General features: G+C 45.3%; 1 protein-coding gene across 1 annotated transcript in view; it reads left to right on the top strand.

Annotated features, from left to right (window-relative positions):
- The window catches only part of LOC140077862 (sodium- and chloride-dependent neutral and basic amino acid transporter B(0+)-like), a 39,018-nt gene extending 17,383 nt beyond the window's left edge, over positions 1 to 21,635 (top strand). The window contains exons 7-14 of the mRNA XM_072125418.1: positions 15 to 155; positions 3,316 to 3,544; positions 5,467 to 5,592; positions 14,175 to 14,293; positions 17,973 to 18,072; positions 18,674 to 18,783; positions 20,214 to 20,381; positions 20,680 to 21,635. Of these exons, the coding sequence (XP_071981519.1) occupies positions 15 to 155; positions 3,316 to 3,544; positions 5,467 to 5,592; positions 14,175 to 14,293; positions 17,973 to 18,072; positions 18,674 to 18,783; positions 20,214 to 20,381; positions 20,680 to 20,925 (1,239 nt within the window). The 3' untranslated portion in view covers positions 20,926 to 21,635. The remainder of the gene's footprint in view (positions 1 to 14; positions 156 to 3,315; positions 3,545 to 5,466; positions 5,593 to 14,174; positions 14,294 to 17,972; positions 18,073 to 18,673; positions 18,784 to 20,213; positions 20,382 to 20,679) is intronic.
- The last annotated feature ends 1,758 nt before the right edge of the window (positions 21,636 to 23,393 follow it).

Here is a 23,393-nt window from a genome sequence, read left to right as displayed (position 1 = left end):
ACTCCTAATATTAGGTGGTGTACTTCACAGCCCTGTTCCCGTATGCCGTCCTGGTTATCCTCCTCATCCGAGGAGTTACGCTGGAAGGGGCAAAGAACGGGATTGAATATTATATTGGGCAACAGTCTGACATCAGCAAGCTCGCCGATGGTGAAGTGAGTCTATCCATTGAGTTTGTATTTATTGATTTGTTTTTACTTGATGTGTTATGGCGTCTCATAGACAACCCTCGGCATTTGGTCAATCAGCTGGTCATAGTATTATAGCAGATAACATTGAAAAACAGGAAAGTCTACACATTCCCAATGTAGGAGTCCACTGGTCAACTTAGCTCTACATTCTGTCAGGGTTCTGGGTCAGTGGACCCCCTGGACCACCGTGGGAGATGGTACTAGCCGACACCTGGAACCGGAATCTAAGTGGCACCTGGTCTTCACCAGAGCCTGCCTTGGCTGCCAAGGTCGAGGTACAGATTCAGCAGGCAGTCTCGGAGTCAGGCACAGGTAGGTAGTCAGGGTAGGCGGCAGATACAAAGTTACAGGTCCAGGGTCACAACAGAAGATCAAAGGAAGCTTTCTCTAAGGCTGCTAGCTCAAAGTTTCGGCATGGAAGGATGGGAACAGCCGACCTTTATGGAAAACCCGAAAGTACAAGCAACAATCAGTGGCACGCTGACCCCTTAAACTTTTGAGAGCCGGCGCACACGTGCCTTAGTGAGCGAGGACGTGCACGCGGCCTAGCCAGGTCAGGAGCAGGAGCGTAGAGAGGTGAGTGTGGGTCGGGGGTGCAGCGCCACTACGGTGAGGCGGGTGTGCCTGAGATCTGTGACATGGATTGCCGTGGGCACCCGTGACACATTCATTGTCATTGAACCATTTCTTTGCTGATTTCAATGTATAGTTCAGGTCATTGTTCTTCTAGAAAATGATGCTGGCCTTTTCATACTCCTTGGGAGTACAAAGTAACTGTTAGGATACTTACATACTATTTTCTCAACATTGAGACCATCATTGATCCTGATTATCCAGACTATTGGCTGTAATTGGCTGTGAACCAACCCCATATCATTAGGCTTCCTTGCTCCGTTATTACCCTTTTCCTTTCATTCTTCCATCAAGGCTTCTTCAGCTTCTTCACAGCTGCAGCAGGCTGTGTGCCTGTGTCTCAGTCTCCTTTCTTCCATATTCATCCAGCAACCACTTCCCTGCCCACTTCCTGTCATGTGCATTGAGCAGGGCGGGGTGTAGATGATGTGGAGTTGAGGCAGAATGCATGAGGAGGCACAAGCACACACAGGCTACACCTGCCCCTCCTCCGGGACTGACCACACACTGCTGGCAGGGAGCCAGGTAATGTAAAATAACTTTTATAAAGTGCAGAAAGTATTCAGAATATTGACAAAGGCATTTTTGTAATAAGTATAGACAGGGGCGTTGCTAGGGTGGTAAAAAATCCGGGGCACGGGCCCCAATGCATATGTATCACAATTTCAGTAATGCCCACTCCTGTATATACAGCTACAGAAAACACAGGAGAAATCCCTACTTGTTACATCCAGTGACTGCAGGTGATGTGTCCTCTATCTTCTCCATTAGGTCCTGGCATCACCACGTCTTTTCTTCAGCCACATTTCCTCCCTGTGGAGATCACCACACAGACATCTCATGTTTTTTATTGTTCCTACATCTTGGTCCCCTAACAGTGTTATCCTGCTGCTACCCCTAACACTCCCTCTCCTTTACTGTAAGGCCCCATTCACACACACACATGATATGCCACAGCCAGGACTGCCTGGTTGGGGAGGTGGAGGGGTGAGCTCTCCTACCCCCTCCCATCTCTATAAGAAGCCCTGCAGCAGGGCCGTTCTTACGGAGAAATGGCATGGTGACACACGAATGTGCTCACCGTACCATGCACAATGTACTCCTATGGTGGCCATATGCTAGCTGAAGAATCCCCTCACCTAAAAATACCTACACTAAGTAAAGTCCCCCTAGAGTTCAGTAATGTCCCCATTGAGAAGTTCCCCAGAGACCTCTATAATGTCCCCCACAGCCCTCTGTAATGTCCCAGAGCTCCCTGTAACGTCCATCCACAGCCCCCAATAATGTCCTCAGAGCCCCCCAAATGTCCTCAGAGCCCCCCAAATGTCCTCAAAGCCCCCTGAATGTCCTCAGAGCCCCCCAAATGTCCTCAGAGCCCCCCAGATGTCCTCACAGCCCCCTGTAATGACCCCCAGAGCCCCCTGTAATGACCCCCGGAGCCCCCTGTAATGACCCCTGGAGCCCCCTGTAATGACCCCCGGAGCCCACTGTAATGACCCCCGGAGCCCACTTTAATGTCTCCATAACCCACCCCCCACCCCCAAAGTTTTCACAGCCACCAGTAATGTCCCCAAAACCCAATGTAATGCCCCACATATCCCCCCCCAATGTCTTTTCAGACCCCTGTAATGTTCCCCACAGTCCCCTTTAAAGTCCCCACAGTCCCCAGTAATGCCCCCATCAGTTCCCCAAAAGTCTTCACAACCCTAGTAATGTCCTCAAAGCCCCCTGTAAAATCCCCCACAGCACCCAATAATGTCCCCACAGCCCCCAGTAGTATTCCTAAGGTCGTCTGTAATGTCCCCACTGTCTTTACAACTGCCTGTGATGTCCCCAAAACCCCCAGTAATGTCCCCAAAGCCCCACAAAGTCTTCACAACCCCCAGTACAGTCCCCCAAGCCCTCTATAATGTCCCTAACAACCCCTCCCCCCATGTCTTCACAGCTCCCAGTAATGTCCCCACAGCCTAATGTTCCCCATGCCAACTCCCCTCAATGTGCCCCCCCGCCCACTCATAATTGAAAAAAAAAACCACTGATACTCACCTCTAGCTCTGCCTCTGACTTCTCCCTATTCCCTGTCAGACACGAGCGGTGACGTCATCACCCGGCGTCTCCTGGTCCCGGCAGCTGTATTGAGCAGCTTGCAGCAGGAGACGCTGTGTGATCGCGTCTCCTGCTCTCTGTAGTGGAGAACGGAGCCGGCGGCTCCTTCCCCACTACAGTGCTCATCGCTATCTACGTCCTGAGCACGTAGATAGCGATGAGATTAGGGAAATATGCCCGGACAGCGGGACGAGTGTCCCACTGACCTGGGATATTCGGGGCACAGGCCAAAAGATCCGGGGCACGGGCCCCGGATCTTTTGACCTAGCGACGCCCCTCAGTATAGAATAGACTATTGGAACCTGTCACCAGCTAAAAATCACATCCCTGGTGATGGGATTGCTTTAAGATAACCTGTAATTGTTCATGTAACTTTCTTTTCCAGGTCTGGAGAGATGCCGCCACCCAAATATTTTACTCACTTTCAACAGCCTGGGGAGGACTAATCGCACTTTCCTCATATAATAAATTCAATAATAACTGTTACATGGATTCCATAGTGGTCTGCGTCATAAACTGCCTCACCAGTGTCCTTGCAGGATTCGCAATCTTCTCCATCTTGGGACACATGGCATTCGTGTCAGGGAAAAAAGTCTCACAAGTGGTTGATGAAGGTAAAAAAAGACATATTGAGCTTCTAGTACAAGTCTAAAACTTTTGTCATGCATGAACCCATTTTGATCTATTTAAGAGGAACTAAAGTGAAGCATTAGAGATTGTCGGGAAGCAGACTGAGTGTTTAGGCAGTTAGTCTACCTAGGGTTGTAATACAGAAGTTACACACCTATGGGACAATGGGGTCATTTCAGCACTGTTACATTGGCATTATATAAACATTTTATATGTTCATTATAGTTTGTATATTGTTCTGAGCACCAAACAGTGGAACTCCAAAACAGATTTGGACCGTCAAACTCTTGGATAAAAGCGTTACTAGCATACAGACATATAGTAAAATATCACCATCTGACGCGTTTTAGACCTCCTTTAGTCCCTAGTCATAGACTAAGACTTTGACTAACGACCGAATGAGTTCTGAAACGCTTCAGATGTGCTTTTTCACTGTATGTCAGTATACTAGTAATGCTTACTACTACTATTACTACTGGATGGGGTGAATGGTCTATAGTTCACCTTAGCAACGGGTTCAGATTCATCCATGTGTCTACACCAGTGATTTTCAACCTGTGTGCCGCTGCCCCTGTGTAGAGCTGCCCCGTATTTCTGTGCCCATACTTGCCTCCAAGCCCCGCGTCACGCGTCATTAGGAGTGAAGGTACGTGGAAGAAGACATCAAGGGTAAGTATATAGGGTTATTATTTGTATAGGGAAGGCAGCAGTCTTTTTTTTTATTAGTAAAGGTAGGCTGGGGCTTTTTATTTAGTAAAGGGAGGCCTCTGGGGCCTTTTAATTAGTAAGGGAGGCCTCTAGGGCCTTTTAATTAGTAAAGGGGGGCTCTAGGACCTTTTAATTAGTAAAGGGGGGGCTCTAGGGCCTTTTAACTAGTAAAGAGAGGCCGGTACAGGCTCTTAATTTGTAAAGGGAGGCCTCTAGGGGCTCTTAATTAGTAAAGGGAGGCCGCTAGGGTCTTTTAATTAGTAAAGGGAGGCCGCTAGGGTCTTTTAATTAGTAAAGGGAGGGCACCAGGGGCTTTTTATTAGTAAAGGGAGGCCGCTAGGGGTTTTTTATTAGTAAAGGGAGGCCGCTAGGGTCTTTTAATTAGTAAAGGGAGGCCGCTAAGGCCTTTTTATTAGTAAAGGGAGGCCGCTAGGGGCTTTTTATTAGTAAAGGGAGGCCGCTAGGGGCTTTTTATTAGTAAAGGGAGGCAGCTAGGGCCTTTTTATTAGTAAAGGGAGGCCGCTAGGGCCTTTTTATTAGTAAAGGGAGGCCGCTAGGGACTTTTTATTAGTAAAGGGAGGCCGCTAGGGGCTTTTTATTAGTAAAGGGAGGCCGCTAGGGGCATTTTATTAGTAAAGTGAGGCAGCTAGGGACTTTTTATTAGTAAAGGGAGGTCGCTAGGGGCTCTTAATTAGTAAAGGGAGGCCGCTAGGGGCTCTTAATTAGTAAAGGGAGGTCGCTAGGGTCTTTTAATTAGTAAAGGGAGGCCGCTAGAGGTTTTTATTAGTAAAGGGAGGCCGCTAGGGGTTTTTTATTAGTAAAGGGAGGCCTTTTATGACTGTTTTAGTGTAATTTTGTGCTATTTTGGTTGGTGGTGTGCCCCAGGATTTTCTAAGTATAAAAAGTGTGCCGCGGCTCAAAAAAGGTTGAAAATCACTGGTCTACACCACGGAGCCACGTTACATTTTACAGATTAAGCCAAAGTAAAGGACTGCCCTCTATATATTTTTTCATAAAGCAATCACTTGTGCTAAGTTCAGGTCATAATAAGTAATAAATAGAGCAGCGAGTACACAATGCCCATAGAGGAGAACCTCATGACTATGGCAGCAGTAATAACCACTAGAACTTCTGTGGAGGCCACATTGTAATTTTAACTTCAGTTCTAGAAAACTAACCATGGAATCTCTTCTCACAGGATTTGGCTTGGCATTTATTGCGTATCCAGACGCATTGGCAAAGCTGCCGATATCTCCCCTCTGGTCCATTTTATTTTTCTTCATGCTCTTAACATTAGGACTTGACTCACAGTTTGCTACAATAGGTAAGTGGAGCAGGAGTATGCAACCAGTGTGACTTGTAACCACTAGACAGCAATGGAATATAGTGGCAAAGGCAATGGCGGTAAATTGTGCCCCTCTAATATTAGTGTAATGCCAGTTAAATAGATTTGCCCATGCAACATTTAGACTCAATTCATTTCACAAAGCAGATCACAAACAAATATACACTGTACCCACTCGAAATTCACATTCTGCATACACTTCAAGTACATACCCTGCACACATTCCAGATACACACACTAAACTCACTACATATACACTATGAAAATATTTCATTTCAGTCTCTTCTCCGAGGTCTGTTTTCCCATTAAGAATAAGGTTTAGATGACCAAAATGTGTCTCATTGTTTACTTTTCTGTTTTATCTGATGCTGCTCAGTAGTCCATGAACCATGTTCACACTGGGCTAACCTCTTTTCCAAAAAGGGTCACTCATCAGTATTCTGACCAAGGAGTCTCTTGTTCCAAAGGTTCACAGCTTTAATCTGTAGCACCCCTAGAGGAGAATTGAAGTATTACACAATTCCCACTGAAATCAGAAGTATAAAGTCCTCCAGGGAGAGGGAGAGAGAGTATTTGCTTCCACTATACGAACACATTCTAGTTTACATAGAAATATTAATTTGTACAGGCAGTGGATCTCTGGTAATAGGTAAATTACTGTACTTTAGCCCTAGGCTACAATGATCAGCTATAACATTATCAAATGTGTCTGTAATGAAGCTTTATTGTTTATCCTGGTTCTGATGTAGAGATGAGCAAACATACTCCTCCGAGCATTAGCGCACTCGAAACTGCTCGTTGCTCGGACGAATACTTCGCCCGCTCGAGAAAATGGCATCACCCGCTGTTGTGATTTTTGGCGGCCAGAAACAGAGCCAATCACAAGCTAGGAGACTCTGCACTCCACCCAGCATGACGTGGTACCCTTACACGTCGATAGCAGTGGTTGGCTGGCCAGATCAGGTGACCCTGGGATAGACTAGCCCCTGCCCGTGCTGCTCGGATCATTCTGTGTCTGGATGCCGCTAGGGAGAGAGCTGCTGCTGGTCAGGGAAAGCGTTAGGCTGTTCTATTAGAATAGTGTTAGGCAGGAGTGATTCTACAAGAAGCCAACAGCCCTTCTTAGGGCTACAACAATGTTTTATTTGACTTTTTTTTGGTTTGCCTGTGGCTGGGCTTGCTGCCATTAGTACTGCAGCTAGTACCATATTGTGAGTAGTTTGCAGGGGGACTTGCGACCGTTGTGTTTAGCTCTTAGTGACACACATATCCACCTCAAACACCGAAGTGGGACAATTTATTAGGGGTTTGATTTGAATTAGGCACAGTCTGCTGATTTATTTTTTTTATGTTTATTTCTTTTTATAACTCAAAGTCATCTGGCAAAGCAGTGTGCTTTCAGTGTAGGCTAGAAAATAGCCATAGGAGAACCCCAACGGCTTATTTAGGCCTACAATAGCGTTATATTTTCCTTTTTTTTGGTTGGCTTGTGGCTGTGCTTGCTGCCATTAGTAGTGCAGCTAGTACCATATTGTGAGTAATTTGCAGGGCAACTTGCGGCCGTTGTGTTTAGCTCTTAGTGACACACATATCCACCTCAAACACCGAAGTGGGACAATTTATTAGGGGTTTGATTTGAGTCTGCTGATTTATTATTTTTTTACGTTTATTTCTTTTTATAACTCAAAGTCATCAGGCACAGCACAAAATCTAGTTGTGTGCTGTCAGTGTACGTTAGAAACTAGCCATAGCAATAAGATAGCATCGTTTTGTTTAAAAAAAAAAACACAAAAAACAAAAAATTGCAAGTTTACACTTTAATTTTGAAAATGTTTAACCCAGGGGCTAGGGGTAGATGACGAGGGCGTGGTCGTCCAACTACTGCAGGGGTCAGAGGCCGTGGTCCTGGGCGGGGTGAGACACCACCTGCTGATGAGGGAGCAGGGGAACGCCGCAGAGCTACACTCCCTAGGTTCATCATGTCTCAAGTTACTGGGACTCGTGGTAGAGCACTGTTGAGGCCAGAACAGTGCGAAGAGGTGATGTCGTGGATTGCGGACAATGCTTTTAGCCATTTGTCCACCAGTCAGTCTTCCACGCAGTCCACCCATGTCACCGAAATCAGCACTCCTCCAGCTCCTCCACCTCAGCCTCCTTCCCCCCAGTCTGCCCCCTCCCAGCAAAATTTGGCATTTGAACCGGCATACTCTGAGGAACTGTTTTCTGGACCCTTCCCACAGTCACAAACCACTTGTTCGGTTGCTGCTGAGCTATTTTCCGATGCCCAGGTTTTCCACCGGTCGCAGTCTGTGGGTGATGATGACATTATTGACGTAGTGGAAGAAGTGTGTAAAGAGGTGTCGGACGATGAGGAGACATGGTTGTCAGACAGTGGTGAAGTTGTTGTCAGGGCAGGAAGTCCGAGAGGGGAGCAGATTGAGAGATCGGAGGATGATGAGGTGACAGACCCAAGCTAGGTTGATAGGCCGGGTGAACACAGTGCTTCTGAGACGGAGGCGAGTCCTATAGCAGAACAGGTTGGAAGAGGCAGTGGTGGGACCAGACGGAGAGGCAGGGCCAGAGCTGGTGCATCAGCGCCAAATGTTGCCCGTAGTCAAGCTCCCGTCGCGAGGGCTAGATTTTCAGAAGTCTGGAGGTTCTTTAAAGAAACACCGGATGACCGACGGACTGTGGTGTGCAACCTGTGCCAAACCAGGATCAGCAGGGGTTCCACCACTACTAGCTTAACTACCACCAGTATGCGCAGGCATATGAATGCTAAACACCCCACTCAATGGCACCAAGCCCATTCACCTCCGGCCGGGCACACCACTGCTCCTTCCCCTGTGTCATCTGCTAGTCAGCCCCCTGCCCAGGACCCCAGCCCAAACACCTCCCATGCGAAAACCCCATCTTCGGCTCCACGATCCTCCACAGCATCCACCAGCATTCAGCTCTCCATACCCCAGACGCTGGAGCGCAAAAGGAAGTATAGTGCAACCCACCCACACGCCCAAGCTCTCAACATCCACATCTCCAAACTAGCCTGGATATGCTGCCCTATTCGGTCCCCAGCCGCCACTACTTTTCCCGATGTGTCGTCCCAGCCCTGCACAAGCACGTGTCAGAGAACATCATCCGTGCCCTGACCAACGCCGAGTCTGACCCTGGGGCAGGTCATATACTGCCGACGCCGAGGATTGCGGGGCCTACCTCGGTCCAGGGCTCAAAGGCCTACTATGCCTCCTCCTCCTCCCACCCCTCCTCCACCTCCTCCTCCGAATTACCATCCGTGGGCATGGCGCCATCAGTCGGTAGCTCTAGGCACAGCAGCAGTGCCGTCGCTAAGCGACAGCAGGCGGTGCTCAAACTGCTGAGCCTAGACGATAAAAGGCACACCGCCCAAGAGCTATTACAGGGCATAACGGCGCAGACTGATCTGTGGCTGGCACCGCTGAACCTGAAGCCAGGCATGGTTGTGTGTGACAATGGCCGTAACCTGGTGGCGGCTCTGCAACTCGGCAGACTGACACATGTGCCATGCCTGGCCCATGTGTTAAATCTGATAGTTCAGCGTTTCCTCAAGACATACCCCAATCTGTCTGATTTGCTCATGAAGGTGCGCCGCATCTGTGCGCATTTCAGGAAGTCCAGCACAGATGCTGCCACTCTCAGGGCAGCGCAGCACCGCCTCCAACTGCCCGCTCACCGAATGTTGTGCGACGTGCCCACGAGTTGGAATTCAACATTAACCATGTTATCCAGAGTTTACCAGCAGCGCAGAGCGATTGTAGACTGCCAGATGTCAACTTCCACCAGAACTGGTAGTCAGGTCAGTCAGCTTCCTCAAGTCTACAATGAGGAGTGGACGTGGATGTCTGATATCTGTCAGGTGCTGAGTAACTTTGAGGAGTCAACACAGATGGTCAGTGGCGATGCCGCCATCATCAGCCTCACCATCCCGCTGCTTGGCCTGTTGAAAAACTCTCTGGTCAGCATGAAGTCGGAAGCTTTGCGCTCTTCACAAGAGACGGGGAAGAAGATTCCCTTGTTGATAGCCAAAGCACCCTTAGGTCTGTTTCTCAGCGCATATCGGAGGAGGATGAGGAGAAAGAGGAGGAGAATGTTGGCGAGACAGAAGAGAGGACCATTGTTCAGTTCTTCACTGTTCAGCGTGTATGGGCAGAAGAAGAGGAGTTGGAGGAGTTGGAGGAGGAGGAAATGGAGAGTCAGGCCTGTGAGGGGAGTGAATTCTTGCGCCTTGGGACTCTGGCGCATATGGCATTCACTCTCCTGGACCCACGGTACAAGCAAAATCTTTCCACTCTCATCCCTGGAGAGGAAAGGAGTGTGAGAATGCACGAATACCAGCAGGCCCTGGTGCACAAGCTGAAACAGTATTTCCCTTCTGACAGCGCTAGCGGCAGTGGGCGTACTTCTGCGGGACAAGTAGCGAGGGAGAGTAGGCGAGCAGGCAGCTTGTCCAGCACTGGCAGGGGTACGCTTTACAAGGCCTTTGCCAGTTTTATGTCACCCCAGCAAGACACTGTCACCTGTCCCCAGTCTCGGCAGAGTAGGGCTGATCTTTACAGAAAGATGGTGAGGGAGTACGTAGCTGACCATACCATCATCCTAAATGATCACACAGCTCCCTACAACTACTGGTTTTCAAAGCTGGACATGTGGCACGAACTGGTGCTATACGCCTTGGAAGTTCTTGCCTGCCCTGCCGCTAGCGTGTTGTCCGAGCGGGTTTTCAGTGCAGCTGGTGGCATCATCACCGATAAGCGTACACGCCTGTCGACTGACAGCGCTGACAGGCTGACGCTTATCAAGATAAATAAAGCCTGGATTTCTCCGGATTTTCATTCTCCACCAGGTGAAAGAAGCTCAACCTGAATAATGTATGCACTCCTCCTCCTCATTGTCCTCCTTCTCCTCCTCTTTGTACACTAAAGCAGAGAAAACTGACTATTTTTTTCCAGGGCCAACTGGCTCTAGCTATAGTACTCTATGTATTTAATTTTTCTGGAGGGCCACCTACCCGGTCCTCTGTTTTAAACAATTTTTGGGAGTGCCACATACAGGCACTCAATCTATTTAATTTTTCTGGAGGACCACCTACCTGCTCCTCTGGTTTGAAAACTTTTTTGGACTGCCACATACAGGCACTCAATTTATTTAATTTTTCTGGAGGACCACCTACCTGCTCCTCTGGTTTGAAAACTTTTTTGGACTGCCACATACAGGCACTATCCAAATTAAATTGTCTCCATAGCAGCCTCCACATGTCGTCTTTTTAGCTGCCTCCACACGTTGTCTCCATTGCTACCTCCACACGTCATCGCCATAGCTGCCTCCAAAAGTCGTCCATATAGCTGCCTCCATACATGTTCTCCTTATCAAACGAGCTGTGTCAGGCAGAATTTTGGGTTGTTTTCATGGCTTCCATATCAAACTTGTTAACTTTGTCGCCACCCTGCTGTGTAATCCACAAAATATACTGGAAAACTTTTATCATTTACCGATATTATTTCAGCGCTTCTTGCGCATCTGTTTACATTCCCCTCACCCGCCATAACCCAAACTTATAAGAACGCTACTACACTTGATCTTATACAAAAGGTTCTTAGAAGTGCTGTTTGGGGAGTAGCCTAGAGACAGGGGCTTGGATTGGCGAAAGCTCGCCTGGCAACGGAGCGCCAGCTCCATCCCAAGATCCAACTAACATAGTTTTAACTGCAGCACCTTTAATCTACTACTAGTTCACTGCCTCCATACATGGTCCCCTTATCAAACGAGCTGTGTAAGGCAGAATTTTGGGTTGTTTTCATGGCTTCCACATCAAACTTGTTAACTTTGTCGCCACCCTGCTGTGTAATCCACAAAATATACTGGCAAACTTTTATCATTTACCGATATTATTTCAGCGCTTCTTGCGCATCTGTTTACATTCCCCTCACCCGCCATAACCCAAACTTATAAGAACGCTACTACACTTGATCTTATACAAAAGGTTCTTAGAAGTGCTGTTTGGGGAGTAGCCTAGAGACAGGGGCTTGGATTGGCGAAAGCTCGCCTGGCAGCGGAGCGACAGCTCCATCCCAAGATCCAACTAACATAGTTTTAACTGCAGCACCTTTAATCTACTACTAGTTCACTGCCTCCATACATCGTCCCCTTATCAAACGAGCTGTGTCAGGCAGAATTTTGGGTTGTTTTCATGGCTTCCACATCAAACTTGTTAACTTTGTCACCACCCTGCTGTGTAATCCACAAAATACACTGGCAAACTTTTATCATTTACCGATATTATTTCAGCGCTTCTTGTGCATCTGTTTACATTCCCCTCACCCGCCATAACCCAAACTTATAAGAACGCTACTACACTTGATCTTATACAAAAGGTTCTTAGAAGTGCTGTTTGGGGAGTAGCCTAGAGACAGGGGCTTGGATTGGCGAAAGCTCGCCTGGCAGCGGAGCGCCAGCTCCATCCCAAGATCCAACTAACATAGTTTTAACTGCAGCACCTTTAATCTACTACTAGTTCACTGCCTCCATACATGGTCCCCTTATCAAACGAGCTGTGTCAGGCAGAATTTTGGGTTGTTTTCATGGCTTCCACATCAAACTTGTTAACTTTGTCGCCACCCTGCTGTGTAATCCACAAAATATACTGGCAAACTTTTATCATTTACCGATATTATTTCAGCGCTTCTTGCGCATCTGTTTACATTCCCCTCACCCGCCATATCCCAAACTTATAAGAATGCTACTACACTTGATCTTATACAAAAGGTTCTTAGAAGTGCTGTTTGGGGAGTAGCCGAGAGACAGGGGCTTGGATAGGCGAAAGCTCGCCTGGCAGCGGAGCGCTAGCTCCATCCCAAGATCCAACTAACATAGTTTTAACTGCAGCACCTTTAATCTACTACTAGTTCACTGCCTCCATACATCGTCCCCTTATAAAACGAGCTGTGTCAGGCAGAATTTTCAGGTGTTTCACCAGATACATTGTGGAACTCGGCCCTTCTGTCGCCGCCATGCTGGAGACCTGAAGTTGCAATCATAGCAGCGCAATATGGATGCCCCATACTGTCGCTCTTAATCATGGAACCATTTCCGTAAAAACAATTAAAAATAGAACCACTATGCTATTCCATTATTCCTAGGTGAAATATTCAAAAGACCCGGCCTGCTTTGAAAATTATAATTTTTTCAAAGTAAACGCTTCTGGCTCCCAGGTCCATTTTGGGTGGGGAGGAGCCGAGAGACAGGGGCTTGGACAGGTGAAAGCTCGCCTGGCAGCGGAGCGCCAGCTCCATCCCAAGATTAGGCAGCCTCAGAGGCATCCATGCATGCTGCCCCTGCTGTTTCCTGTCCATTTTGCCTCCACGATCCTCCACAGCGTCCACCAATGTCTCATTTCAACTCTCTTTACCCCAGACGCTGGAGCACGAGAGGATATGCAGCACATCATCCCCTTATCAAACGAGCTGTGTCAGGCAGAATTTTCAGGTGTTTCACCAGATACATAGTGGAACTCGGCCCATCTTTTGCCGCAATGCTGGAGACCTGAAGTTGCAATCATAGCAGCGCAATATGAATGCCCCATACTGTCGCTCTTAATCATGGAAGTCGTCTCCATGGCTGCCTCCACATGTTGTCCCCTTATCAAAAGAGCTGTGTCAGGCTCATTTTTAGGGTGTTTCACCAGATACGTTATGGAACTTGGTCACTATGTCGCCACCATGCTGTGTTATCGACTAAATATACCGTCAACCTTTTGTTCACATAGGAAATCATTTCACCTCCTTTGGTGAAACCTGAGTCCATTTAGGGTATGTCGCCATGACACTCTCTAGCCTGCCACTGCTGCCGCTGCCTCTGCATGCCGTCCCCTATAGTGTCAGGGTCAATTATTGCATGTTTTAGATGCTATCTAGCCTCATTCGGTCACTCTGTCATGGCCATGCTGTTGCCCATAATTTTGGCATAATGGTGCGATTAAGCAGCCTCAGAGGCATCCATGCATGCTGCCCCTGCTGTTTCCTGTCCATTTCCGTGGTGTTTCCATCCTTTTCTGAGGTTCCCAGGTGTTTGGCCAAGCTTCCCTGTGCAGAGCCTTAGTCCCCTTGAAAAATGCTCGAGTCTCCCATTGACTTCAATGGGGCTCGTTATTCGAGCATCGGGAAAAGTTAGTCTCGAATAACGAGTACCCGAGCATTTTAGTGCTCGCTTATCTCTATTCTGATGACAATCCAAAACTTTTAAAATCCAATTGTCACAGAGACTGAAAATAATTTGTCTGGAGTTACAATTATAAAATATACAGTTCCGACTTACATACAAATTCAACTTAAGCACAAACCTACAGAACCTATCTTGTACGTAACCCGGGGACTGTCTGTATACTACAGTTTTATTTAATATAAGCATTGAGAGAAGAAGAGTAGATGTTTGTGTAGCCATATTTGGCTGAAATGTGCAGTATAATAAGCAAATAATATTGGAATATAATAGGTAAATGTGTTTCCTTTCTCTTTTCTTTTTTTTACAAGAAACTATCACCACAGCCATACAGGACACATTCCCCAAAGCCATGAAGAAGATGCGGATCCCTCTCACTGCTGCGCTCTCTGTGTTTCTGTTCCTGCTTGGTATCCCATGTGTCACTCAGGTACTGATATCCTAATCCACATGCACAATATATCTTATCAGTACCATGTGTTAAAGGGGAACCTGTCAGCAGTGATTTAGGAGATTGATCCACCCACAGGTTCTTAAGGACTGGGGGCTTAGTGTCCCAAAAAGCCCTTTATGAAGACATTTATACTAACTATCGTACAGCACTTGCAGCAGTACACCCCCGCTTCGCTGCACATGTAGGTATGGGCTGTAGGTATGAGACATGCGCAATGAAACCTTTTTTTAACCCAGCTTCACATTCTGCAACGCGGGGGGAAGGATCTGCTGATGTGTATTCAAAGTGATTTATTGGGGCACATTTCCGTCGGGTTTCCCGACAATTTCCGTTTTGCGCTGCATTTAACACGGATTTTTGGTGCATGTGATCGGATTTTGGTGCAATCGCAAAAACTTTCATGCAAAACAAATCCGGGGGCGTGGCTGATTCGGACTATGCGCAGGATTTAAAATTCAAATTGTGTCGCAAGACATGCACTCACATGCACCGGGAAGAAGAGGGTGAACTCTGTTTGACCTGAGCAGGGAAGCGACACATGCAGGATATCGGGCTCACGATCTTAGGGAATCGCACCGGACTTCATCCTCGTCGGACAACGCACCTCGGGGATCGCAATAGGGCCGGGTAAGTAAATGTTCCCCATTAGATTCACATGCAGGTGAGTATAAATGTTTTAGCAACAAAGCTAATATACAGGTGAATTTGGGACCACAGATCCATACTGTTAAGGTTTAGGTGCCCTAATTGTCCTCTTTGAACAATTTTCTATCTGAAAACTCTACGCTCCCCCATGCACATTCATGATGTGCTCAGTATAATGTGCATAAAGTAACGGGACATTCCAAATGAAGTGATCTTTCACTCCCCCATTTTTGGCATCGAGAGAGACTCCCCGGAGTTTCTTTATCTATTGCGTATGACGGCCATTGTCTAACACTAACTGGACACCGATTATTACTTATTTTTGAATGATGGAATTGGCCATTCATGATCCATCTTCTACATCTGATTATATGGAAATCCACAACTTGAGTGTTCTGAATGTTTGAGTCTAAAGGAGTATTGCCAGATATCAGGAGGTAAGTACAGTGAGGCTAGGTAGGTACAAGACAACTCCTTTCTTTGAATGTTGTTGCCACGGAATGGGAGTGAAATTATATTGAGGCTTCAGAATAAGAAAAACAGGGCTGCTTTGTAAAAAAGAAAAAAAACTACAGTCATGTCTACATGTAGACTTACCTCCCAACCGTTCTGGATTGAGTAGTCTATTGTTGTGGTCCAAAAGGATGGCGCACTCAGAGATGGGTATATTAAAAGTTTTTATTCAAACACAACGCATTTCGGGGTATTCTACCCTCTTTTCAAGTGAACAAAAGACAAACGCTGAGGATAGAGTAGGTTCCTCCGTGGGCATTCGAACCTACAACCTATTCAAATGCCCAAGGAGGATCCTACTCTATCCTCAGTGTTTGTCTCTTGTTCACTTGAAAAAGGGGTAGAATACCCCAAAACGCGTTGTATTTTAAAGACCTTGAATAAAAACTTTTAATATACCCATCTCTTAGTGCGCCATCCTTTTGGACCACAACGATAGTCTACTCTCACATATCCTATAGCGTCTGGCAACTCTACATAGGAGATCACCCTCTGGAGGCAGCACCAGACTAAAATTTATCACAAAGCCTATTCAAAGCACAACCAAAAACGGTGAGCACAATCTACACCTTTGCGTCTAATGTTATCTCCCAAGATGTCACACAATTAGCGCTTCCTCCCTGTCCTCTCTTGCCGTTCTGGAGTGAGACAGTCCAGGATTTTCAGATCCGTCCCACAGTCCTGGATGTTGGTTGTTGTGTCCCAAATAGAGATGAGCGAACATACTCGTCCGGGCTTGATGCTCGTTCGAGCATTAGCGTACTCGAAACTGCTTGTTGCTTGGACAAATATTTCACCAGCTCGAGAAAATGGCATCTCCCGCCTATGTGATTTTTGGCGGCCAGAAACAGAGCCAATCACAAGCCAGGAGACTCTGCACTCCACCCAGCATGACGTGGTACCCTTACACGTCGATAGCAGTGGTTGGCTGGCCTGATCAGGTGACCCTGGAATAGACTAGCCCCTGCCCGCGCTGCTCGCGTCATTCTCTGTCTGGATGCCGCTAGGGAGAGAGCTGCTGCTGGTCAGGGAAAGCGTTAGGGTGTTCTATTAGAATAGTGTTAGGCAGGAGTGATTCAACAAGAACCCAACAGCCCTTCTTAGGGCTACAATAGCATTATTTAATTTTTTTTTATTTGCTTGTGGCTGGGCTTGCTGGCATTAGTAGTGCAGCTAGTACCATATTGTGAGGAATTTGCAGGGAGACTTGCGAACGTTATTTTTGGCTCTTAGAGACACACATATCCACCTCAAACACCTAAGTGGGACAATTTATTGGGGGTTTGATTGAATTAGGCACAGTCTGCCGATTTTTTTTTTTTTTTTTCAAAAGTTAAAGTGAAAGTCGCAGCACAACATCCTTTTGTGTGCTGTCAGTGGTGCAAATGCAATTTTATCTAGCTTAGTCTGCCTGTTACTGTTTAGCAAGCTAGTCTCCAGAAAACCAAATCCACATTCTCTCTGCCAGTGAAGCGTACTGTACATCACGTGTGGCGTTATCTAATACATTTTTTTTGTTCACATTAATGTCATCGCCATGCTGTTGCCCATAATTTTGGCATAATGGTGCGATTAAGCAGCCTCAGAGGCATCCATGCATGCTGCCCCTGCTGTTTCCTGTCCATTTCCGTGGTGTTTCCATCCTTTTCTGAGGTTCCCAGGTGTTTGGCCAAGCTTCCCAGTGCAGGGCCTTGGTCCCCTTGAAAAATGCTCGAGTCTTCCATTGACTTCAATGGGGCTCGTTATTCGAGACGAGCACTCGAGCATCGGGAAAAGTTCGACTGGAATAATGAGCACCCGAGCATTTTAGTGCTCGCTCATCTCTAGTCCTAAACCTCCAGATATTTGAATGCAATGGTGATGCAAATAGCCGAAGGCTCCCCACATCACCATTTAGCTTCACCTGTAAGCAAACCACAGAGGAAAAGACAGAAGAGAACTAGGGAAGAAAATGACAAGGTAAGTATCTGATTCTTTATTTTCACAGCAAAAAGGTAAAACGTTGATGTGGGTGTCGGGTCTAATATAAAAGGGGCTACAAAATTGGGACCATTATAGATGGGTCCCAACAGAAAAGGAGGCATTGAAAGGAAGGTGGTATAAAAAAGTGACATTATACAATGTGAAGGGCACAGGAAGGGGGCATTATATAATTTGGGGGAAAGTAAGTGGAACACCATTGTACTTTCTGGGCACACAAAGGCTTATGGGCAGGGCCAAAAATTATCCATGACGCATTGCCACTTTTGTCCCTTTTTTCCTACAATAAAAGTTGGAAGGTTGGAGTTGATATTCACTTTAATGGAGGTGAATTGCAATACCCAACACAACCCATGGGCAGGTGTGGCGCTAGAAGACAACATCTTTATTCATACTCATTAATTACTATATTAGCTGCGATTAAAATGTCATTGTTGCCCAAATATCGTTGTGACTTTATTTTTTACAATATATTTACATAGTTTCATGTGATTCTTTATGTGTTTTCCCCTCATAGGCTGGAATTTACTGGGTTATTCTAATCGATTCCTTCTGCGGGGGATGGGCTGTTTTGTTTGCCGCAGTATTGGAATTGGTGGCACTGATATGGGTTTATGGTAGGTACAAACCAATTTCTAAGATTATTTAATAGATTCCTAACTACGTACAAAAAGTCTGGTGGAAATGTTTTTTTTTTTTAATTTGGCCCAATTTAATGTCATAATATTTCCTTGTTTATCAATAGTTAGGAAACATTGTCACACGTGTTCTTAGATTTGGTCTAGTCTCATATCTTAGCTCAATTGTAGTTAAAGGAAATCTACCATCAAAGTCAAGCATGTAACAGCCTGTGAAGTTGCAGCACAGAGGGGCTCTGGTAGCCCCCCAGGTTAGCATATTTTTAAAAGTTGATTTTAGAGGCAAGGAGGCAATGAATAATAAATATAAGAAGATACCATGGTCACACTGCCTGGATCTATGAGTGTTTTTGCAATACCAGACACAACCTGTGTACAGATGTGGTGCTGTTTTTTTGGGAAAAAAAACAACAGGTATGTTTTTCTAATTCTGTTCTGCGAATATTTGGTCAACAGACACTTATTGCAGATTAGAATTAATAAAACTTCTTTAATTGACCTGTACTAATTATTACTCATCGTAACTTTTTACATTACGTTACCAGATCATCACATGTAATTTACTTTTTAATTTTTGCAGGTGGGGAAAAGGTGATCCTGGATATAGAGATGATGCTCGGAAAGAAGCACTGGATCTTCTGGCTGTGGTGGAGGGCTTGCTGGTATTTTGTGTCTCCTGTGCTCTTAGCAGTAAGTGTTATGTATGGCCAGACCTGGACTGGCCCACCAGAGCACTAGAAAGGGGCATATCAAGGAGAGGAATGGGGCCCATAGTAGACTTCTGAATGGGGCCCCCCTTCCCACTTAAAAATATACATATTACGCTCATATATACACACACACACGTATGTACCTATATATATAAATATGTAGTTCTTCACTCATATACACACATACGCACACGTATAGAGCATTCACTCATATACACACATACGCACAAGTATAGAGCATATACACATTATATATACACACACAGTGCCATACACAGATGTACACCTTATATACACACATACAGTATACACATATCATACACCATAGACACACACAGCTTACACACATCACAGATACAAATACATATACAACATATATACATCACATATATGTTATATACATATCATTCTGTACAATGTGCAGCATAATGAGGCACATTTACTTACCTGTCCGGATTCACTAAGATCGTGCGCCCGATCTCCTGCATGTGTCGCTTCCCGTTTCAGGTCTGACAGCGTTCACCTTCTTCTTCCTTGTGCATGTAAGTGAAAGTAAAATCCCGCACTCAGTCCGAATCAGTCTGATCGTCCCATGGCCGGCCCCCCAATTTGCGACACAATCCCATGTTAAATATCTGTCACAGCCGTGCAATCCCCGAAAACGTTGGGAAGTCCGACGAAAGTGTGTATAATGGTGCACATCCTCCATTATTTATTGTCAGGTCGGATGATGGGACCCCCTGACACTGCGGGCCCCATAGCAGCTGCTATGGCTGCTACCACTGTAGTTATGCCCCTGGCACTTCAGGATCCTCTGGTGGGCCCAGGCTCTAACACCATACAGGACCGCAGAAGTTTAACACAATACAACCCAGTTTGGAAGCTACAAGGGACTATTACTTATGGGTTAATGTAGGGTGGATAATTTTTACCTGGTAGGCCCGGTCTGACACTGTATGTGGCCATCTAGTAGACGTCAAGATACATTTATAATCCATTCATGTTTGGAAAGTATTTACTGGTACTTTGGGCAAAGTTATGATAACAATTAAGGTAAAAAAATAATAATGAATTGCAGCTTTGTCACACACTGAAGCAATAAATGTCACAAATATCTGATAGGGGGGGATCTCAGGTCCACCGTTCTCCATCTTACTGCTGGTCTGAAATCAGAGGTGGTCACACATGGGACATTTAATGCTATAGGAGTGCCAAAAATAAAGAGGAGGCTCTGCTATTTTTGACTTAAATGGAGATGAACCTGCACCTGTCAGGTATTTATGGCATCTCTTGTGGAAATGCTGGAGATACTTACCTAGTATGTTACTACAGGTACAAGCCTTACTAACTCTGACCGCCCCTCAGGCTAAATCAATCAAACCATTAGGTATACATTTTGTTGTCTTCCAGGTGATTTTGGTTTGGTCACTGGTAACTTTTGAAGCTCCTGAAAAAGATGGTGTCGCGTATCCCAAATGGGCAGTGGTCCTAGGATTCCTAATGATCGTTTTCTGTCTTATATGGATCCCAATTGTAGCAGGTGTCAAGATCATCCAAGCGAAGGGAAATATTTTTCAGGTCAGTATTTACCGGAAACAATCAGTGTTTGTTTTTTTTGTATCGCAATGTTTTTCCAGTTCTAAAATCGAAACAACCTAATGACACCTTTGGGTTCCATATTACTATAACCCCAATGACTATGACTAAATTAGTATTATTTTGTAGATCTGTACCTATAGGACACCTTTAGGAGAAGGCTTTAGATTATATCTAAAAGATAACCATCTGCGATATAGTATATGCCTTGTCATGAAAGTAGGACAGACAGGAGACAATAGGTACAAGGACATAATCTTAATTTTTCTTCTTCTTGCAGCGTATTGCAAGTTGTTGTAGACCAACTGAGACCTGGGGTCCTGCCCTACGCAAAAATCGGGGTGAGAGATACCAACATATGAAGGATGACAAGGTCAAAAAGGAAGGCAAGGAGGGGGAAAGTTCTGATAAGAAATGGACTGAGAGATACATCCAAATGACAGATGGACCTGTTAAGAAGGAAGACAAAGGGGTGGAGATTCCGGACATCGCAGGGTGTGAGAATCCTTCGTTCCAGAGTGACTGAAGATACAACGTACTGTATTTCAACTTCATTTTAAATTGCACTTTGACATTCAAATAGTATCTGCAAAAAAAGAACAGTTTAAAGGTCATCTGGATATTGTGTAATTGTGTAAAAATTTCTCAGGACTGGAGAATTTTTGACATGAATCTTACATGTGGTTTGTAGCTCATACTTGTCCTCTGAGTGAAATTTAAAGGAAAGTGCTGAATTCTAGAAAACAATCTACACAAATGTGAATTTTGCAAGTCCAAATACAACACTAAAGGAAACCTATTATCAAAATTCGATCTAATTAACCATGAGTATGTTGTAAAGAAGCTTAACACCTTCCAGATCATGTTTTTTTCATTGCCAGTGGGAGGCATCGTGCAGAAAATCCACTCTGAAGTGAAATGTAAACTATAATATGTATTATAAAGCTTAGTGTATGTCTGTATATGTCATGTTTTCTGATCAAAAAAATTTGCACAGCCGCTCCTTGTGACCCTGGGAACATCATAGATATGGTTATGAATCGATATTATGTGGGAGGTACTATGAATTGAGACAGATAAAGACATACAGAGACAGTTGGAGACAGTCAGAGACAGACAGAGACAGTCAGAAACAGACAGGAACAGAGATAGAGATTGACAGGCAATCAGAGATAGAAAGATACAGTCAGAGACAGTCAGAGTTAGACAGAGACAGTCAGATACATTAAGAGACAGAGAAAGACAGAAACAGTCATAGACAGACAGCCAAATACAGACAGTCAGAGATAAACAGAGACAGACAGAGAGAAACAGAGACTGACAAAGACAGTGACAATCAGATATAACCAAAGACAGACAGTCAGAGACAGTCAGAGATACAAAGAGACAGTCAGAGACAAAGACAGTCAGAGACAGAGACAGTCAGAGATAAACAGAGACAGTCAGAGACAGACAGACCGTGACAGACAGAGACAGTCAGAGATAGAAAGATACAGTCAGAAAGAGACAGTCAGAGATAGACAGAGACAAAAGCAGTCATAGACAGTCAAAGAGAGACAGTCAGAGACATTCAGAGATTGAGAGAGACAGTGTGAGACAGAGACAGTCAGTGACAGAGAAAAACAGACAGATACAATCAGGGATAGACAGAGAGATAGATACTTATAAAATATTTTTGTTAACCCATTCTATTTTGTTATTGCTAAGAGCAGTTAGAGCTCTCTCCACCTGTGTTGTGATTGATATAACACACCAGACTTCTGGAGAGCTGGTTAGTAACGTCTGAGGTGACTTTGACTTAATTGCGACACTCTCCACCTCCTGGGCTTTATTGAACCATGTTATATCTCACTTCAGTGTTGATTTTCCGGATGATGCCACCACACATTCATGAAAGAAACGTAAACTGCAAGGTGTTAACTGTTTGGTTACAGACTGGCTATAGTAAATTAGCAGAAATTCTGCTGACAGGTTCTCTTTAAAGGGGTTTGCCCATGAAAGTTCTCAAATTTTAATTACCTAGTGATGTGTACACAATACAGATCATTTTAACCCCCTTACTTTACAATTTTACAGGTTTTTTTGCTGTTTTATCGCCTATAACTCAGTGATATCAGTGTAAAATCCCAGAGTGCGGGCCGGGAATCTCTAAGCAGACACTTCATGATTCCTCAGTGCTATGAGATGGTGTGTGCTGACATTGTGCTTTTATTAGTAGGGCACGTGTTTATCTACACTTTTATTTAGCTTGTGAACAGTATCTGACACATAAAAAAGAGAAAGGAGACAGATCAGAGATGATGAGATACATGAGATGGATATAAAACATAATGAAACTCTCAGCTCTGCTAACTCACCTATAACACACACTGAGGCTTATTTACCTTTTGTTGGTTTTCCTGACTTTTTCGGGGATCAGGGGGGGGGGCGCGATCCAACAAATTTGGACTACGCACAGGATTTAACATTTAAATTTGTTGCAAGCCATGCACATTACATACACCAGGATGAAGAAGGTGAACTCCGGCGGACCTGATCGGGGATTCAGGAAATCGGGCGCACGATCTTCATGAATCGCAGCAGAGTTCATATTCGTCGGACAGTCCAGATCAGGGATCACGCAGGGACCGGGTAAGTAAATGTGCCCGGTCCCTGCTCTATGCCTCCCTCCCCTGGATAAAGACCTTACATTGCATGTAGTTTGTAGAGTAATTATGCTAATTATGCATGCCCCCTTTGTGATGTCACCTCCCTCTCCCAGCATGGCTTATCAAAGAGTAGCCATATATGTCAATTTTTGATTTCTCTAAAAGTACATCTACCATCAGAATGATAAAGATTGTAAATAGGTGTTAATAGAGCTTGGAGCTCAGGCTCATATGCATAATTTTTAAAGTGTATTTTTTCTTAATAATGAATGGAATAAGCAGCTAAAAGAAGATCAGATCCTACCAGTATGTCAGTGTGCTTGGTTTATAGTCCTTCGTCCTGGTG

The sequence above is a fragment of the Engystomops pustulosus genome, chromosome 9 (genome assembly GCF_040894005.1).
Source record: "Engystomops pustulosus chromosome 9, aEngPut4.maternal, whole genome shotgun sequence".
In the NCBI taxonomy this organism is placed as follows: Eukaryota; Metazoa; Chordata; class Amphibia; order Anura; family Leptodactylidae; genus Engystomops; species Engystomops pustulosus.
Note: the sequence above shows the minus strand (reverse complement) of the source record. Positions and strands in the feature narration are given on the sequence as shown.